At 38.7% G+C, this 4,970-nt stretch overlaps 1 protein-coding gene across 1 annotated transcript in view; it reads right to left on the bottom strand.

The window, feature by feature from the left end:
* Positions 1–4,970, bottom strand: part of LOC104950585 (aminopeptidase N) — a 21,949-nt gene that overhangs the window by 5,227 nt on the left and 11,752 nt on the right. Inside the window, exons 5-9 of the mRNA XM_010777120.1 lie at positions 4,706–4,771; positions 3,537–3,602; positions 2,566–2,741; positions 1,131–1,207; positions 856–1,001 (exon numbers count right to left, since the gene is read on the bottom strand). Coding sequence (XP_010775422.1) covers positions 856–1,001; positions 1,131–1,207; positions 2,566–2,741; positions 3,537–3,602; positions 4,706–4,771 — 531 coding nt within the window. The remainder of the gene's footprint in view (positions 1–855; positions 1,002–1,130; positions 1,208–2,565; positions 2,742–3,536; positions 3,603–4,705; positions 4,772–4,970) is intronic.

The following is a 4,970-nucleotide window of genomic DNA, read 5'->3' as shown; positions in this document are numbered from 1 at the left end:
GAAGGTTTTTCTGCATTTAAACGGTCTGCAGAGTCACAAACCCTCAAAGTACATCCTGTAGATGTACTTTGAGACCTGTCTATGCTGCCCCAGAACGCCTCGTTGGGGATTTCTGTGAGCACAGTGGGCTCACAGGGAGGGGGGGGGCAGGAGCTCCAACTAGCCGTGTAGGACAGAGAGTGAATACACATACTATACAGAGATGCTGTATGAGAAACCAATGTGAGTTTGGAACATTGAACAATATAAATCTATTCTAGTAGACCTCAACAATGGAATTACGATCAGTAGAAATGGCCATGACATGGGACCTTTAAGTAAATAAAATCCAATTGTGTTTCTGAAAGCATTTCATCCAGACTTTGCCCTTTGACCAGCTCTTTACTGGAGGTCCATTAACCTTTTTTGAAAATTAATAAAAATAGGATTTCTCTGTTTTTATGTGTGGGTTAGGGTTACGTGGTGCTATGTTATTGGCCATTGAGGCTCCGTTTTAAAGTAAAAGTGACAAAAATATTGAGTGTATGAGTCAGAAACTGTTTTTGAAATACATCGAACTAGAACTATCCCAAGTTGATCAATCATTCAGTTCAATTGACTGAAAAATTATCACAAACTATACTGATCATTGATTAATTGTCCCAGAAATGTTTCTTACAAAGTGGTGGAAAATGCTGTTTTCAGTCTCATTTATAAGCGATGATTTTTCTGTTCTATTTGACTACGGTATTGATATAGACTAATAGAGTAAAGTAGAAAACGATCCGCAGAGTAATCAATAACAAACATTGTCTTTCTGTTTCCAGGTGATGTATAAGTGGGCACAAACACAACTGTCAATGCATTGAATAAAACGTTTTGGCTCACCTGATGGTTGGTGTTGAGCAAGGTGAGGAGACGATCCCAGTTTTCCGAATCATAGTTGACCCTAAAGTACCCGGAAACATTAGTGTTGGCCAGAACCCAGTCCTCTCCTGAAACTCGCATCATCTCATGGGTGTCTGGTGGAAAATATTAAAGAAAGATACTCAGATGTTCAGTTCTTCCCATGACCAGTGGTTTGAGTCCAAGAATCTGGTAGGAAGTTCTTCTCAAATCTAACATAGAAGTATGTATTACAACCATAATACCTGTCTTTTGAAGGAGCCAGTACTGCTGTTGCTCTACGCCTGTCTTCATCCATTTAATGGGGACAAACCATGTGTAACTGGACGGAAACAAAGATAAAGACAGTCAGTTTTTAGTTGTGCGAAACATCTTTTGGGATGGCAATGTTTGGCAGTTAGTCGGGCTAAAATGTGCATGAATTGTCACGATGTTTGGTACAGATATGCATGTTCCCCAGAGGATTAATCCTACTGACATTGATACTCCTCTGGCTTTCCGTCTAGAACTTTCAGAGTGAAATATCTTAAGCATTGGATGATTCAGTGTGTACAAGTACATCCAAGCAAATCTAATACATTTCCAACAGCCTCGACTGAACTCTCCTTTACTTTACTTCATATGTTCTAAGGTGCAAATGATGTGTCATATCAGCATGTCAGCATACCCACTCTGGTATTTCATTTGTAGGAGTAGAGGACTGTTTTCACATTGCCTGGAGCAATAACTAAAAAAAGCTGTACCTTGTTATTTCCAACAAAATCAATTTATATATATAATTAATTAAATGGGATTGACGTCAGTTTAGGGAAGAGTTTGGGGTCCAACACTCTTACTTTTACCCAGAAGATAGCTTTATGCCAGAAATTATATATATTTCTCAGTAATTTTAAAGTAATATAACGTTGACTTTTTCAAAACATAACCGTCTAGTTTTTGGAGTTAACCTCACCAAGTTGTTTCCGGTAAAGGCAAAGAAAAGGAAAACATTTATTTTAAAAAGACTGAATGCGTGTTGCGGCACGTTCCCAGGAAAACCAACACAAATTTAAGGGAATTTCATTTTGTATACAAACTATTTGACAAGGAAAGGAAGGAGTACAGTACGAGTTTGTGCTTAAGCCAGGACTATGATCCAAATGATGGATACTACGTGAATCAATCTCTTAAATTATACTTTGACCTAGCAGGATAAAGGTGGAATGGTGATGGGAAAATACTGAATGTACTCTTCCAATATGAGAGTAACATGATAACAAAGGTATCCCCAACTGTAGCTGAAAAAGTGAGAATTTTGTGAAAAAAGTCAGAATTTTACGATTTTGAGAAAAAAAGTCTGAATTTTAAGATTTTGAGAAAAAAGTCTGCATGTTTTAATAAAGTCCGAATTTTTAGAGAAAATCTGAATTTTTAGAGAAAATCTGAATTTTCAGATTTTGAGAAAAAACTCAGTATTTTGTACATGACAGGAAGTATGATTACCTAAGAACCGGTATTCCTCCATCTTGTGACTGTGTAACTCCCTCTCTTGGATATCAGCATGTGAAGGACACTGTTCAGGAACTAGTGGATGCTCTGTATGTGATGACTACTTCCATTCTGGAGAGGATCATAAATGGATCCTGAGATTGAAGCTCAAGCCGGTGACCAGTGATATTTTTCTAACAAATGGATTCCTACCTGAACTGAGAGGGTCTCTCCACCACAGAGTCAGGATCCACCAGGAAGTGCTTCTGGGTAACACTTCCTGTCTGAGTGTCGATGGTGACGACTGGGAAGCCCATCTGAAGAGTCCAGCGGTTCATAATGTCGTGGACGGTGTGAGGAATAACGATACCGGGTGTGTTTTCAACTGCCTGGCAATAAACAGAGAATCACAGGAACCGGGATGAGGGCTTGCCTTTTTCAGAAAAGTTGAAAGATAATCACGGATTTGAACTTGATTCAAGATTTCAACGGTTTTATTGTACATAAGCTACAGTGTAGGAATGGCAATTCTTCTGACCTGAGCTCCTCCAACAACGCAACATATATCATAAAATACAAAAATAAAAATAGTGCAAAAAGTCTATATACATGTAAATAGAATATGATATGTACAAGAACATAATGTAAAATTAAATACGGTTTATTGCGGGGATAACTATCTATATAAATAAGTAAACACAAACCATTCTGAAAAACATGAATAATGTCTCTTAACAACCGTAGCATTGTCAACAATGAGCTACAAACTTATTTCTATCAAAACAGCAGATACGTGCCGTCAGGAGCGTTTCAAGACACTCTGGGTTCGAAGACACCTGCCCAAACCGTCTGTGGGTTTCCCCTTCAGTAGCATGGGGACCCTTTTTCTGGAGATGTCATTACAGTGCGTTTTACATAGCCATTTCCATGTGGTCATTACTGTGGACCGATGTGATTAACCACCTTTGGGGCCCCCCCTACTGGTCTGGGGTCCCAAGCAGTTGCCTGCCTTGCCGAGTGAACAGGGACCGTCTACAAAGTGCGAAGCAGAAAAGTTCTACCAAATGAGGTTTTGTTTGGTAGCTCCTATTTCCAAGTATATCAAAAACTTGGGTACATATACTTTGTTAATTTCCAAAACTGCACAAATGTCTGACTATACCGTTTTTTTTAAACACACTGACCTGCTGCAGATGGTCCCACAGGTCTGTGTACATCGTGTTGCTGAAGGCAAACGTGTTCAGGTAAGACTGGGAAGAGAAAACAGTTATCATGAGCAGGTCAAGCATCAACAGTGCTAATTAAGATGCTAAAGCTGCATTAGACCTGTGGTTGCAACCCCCCTCCCTTCACATGTAAACACATGTATCGTTCATAAACTGTCTGCAATAATTTAGGGCTGCAAGATTTTGAGAAAATTATTCAGAGCGATTATTTTTTACAGATATTGCAATTGGGATATGGCTCACTTTTTTTTAAAGAAATTATCACTTTTGCATCATTACTGTAATTATCATTGGAAAATATCGGAGTTTTCCGTACCAAATTGCACCTCAATTTGGATGCTGCACCATCCCGTTTTGCAATTTTGCTAAATTTCTATTAATTGTGCAGATCTACAATATTCTTGCAAGTGCTTTAATGCCTTTTTTGGATCAAACATTTGGCAGTTACTGTGGGCCTTATCGTTCAGCACATATTACTTGTAGAGGCAATATAATGTATAAGCTACTCCCCATTCTAAAATATATTTTACTTTTAATATTATTAGTTTTTTTTCCACAACCGTCTGGTGTGGAAATTATTTTTCAGGAACCACTTTATTAGACTACATGTTTTAAAATCATTGTGCTATTAGTCAGAGTCTACACATCATAGAGGAAGTCACGAATCATTTAAAGATACATCAGACTCACACACACACACTTCTGTCAGATTAACAGTAAGTAAGGATGTGGTTTGATTCATCATACCCTCAAACTCTGTCAATTGTACCCAAACTCATTTGCAGACACACACACACACACACACACACACACACACACACACACACACACACACACACACACACACACACACACACACACACACACACACACCTGTCAGAGTAACAGTAAGGATGTGGTTTGATTTATCATACCCACAAACTCTTTCAATACGACACACACTTACACAGAGACATAAACACACACAAACACACTTCTGTCAGATTAACAGTAACTAAGGATGTGGTTTGATTTATCATACCCACTGACACACAGACATAAACACACACTCACACAAAGCACACACACAAACACTCCCAGTGGAAGTAGTTGATAAATAAGCAGGTCTTATTACAGTTTACACTCACACTGAGTCCTTTGGCGAACACCGGCTCAGTGAGAAACTCTGAGAGCATCCTGAGCACCGCGGCTCCCTGAGAGACACAACAGATAACCAGTGAAGAAGTGGCTGGTTTAAATTCTTATAACAACAGAGGTGGGAAGTAGCAGAGTACAAATACTTTGTTACTGTACTTACATTTCTCTGGTATCAGTACTTTACTCCACTACTTATTTTTCTGATGACTTTTTACTTTGACTTCTTACATGTTGAACTCAAATACCTGTACTTTC

The sequence above is a fragment of the Notothenia coriiceps genome, unplaced genomic scaffold (genome assembly GCF_000735185.1).
Source record: "Notothenia coriiceps isolate Sejong01 unplaced genomic scaffold, NC01 NC01_scaffold00017851, whole genome shotgun sequence".
Taxonomy (NCBI): Eukaryota; Metazoa; Chordata; class Actinopteri; order Perciformes; family Nototheniidae; genus Notothenia; species Notothenia coriiceps.
Note: the sequence above shows the minus strand (reverse complement) of the source record. Positions and strands in the feature narration are given on the sequence as shown.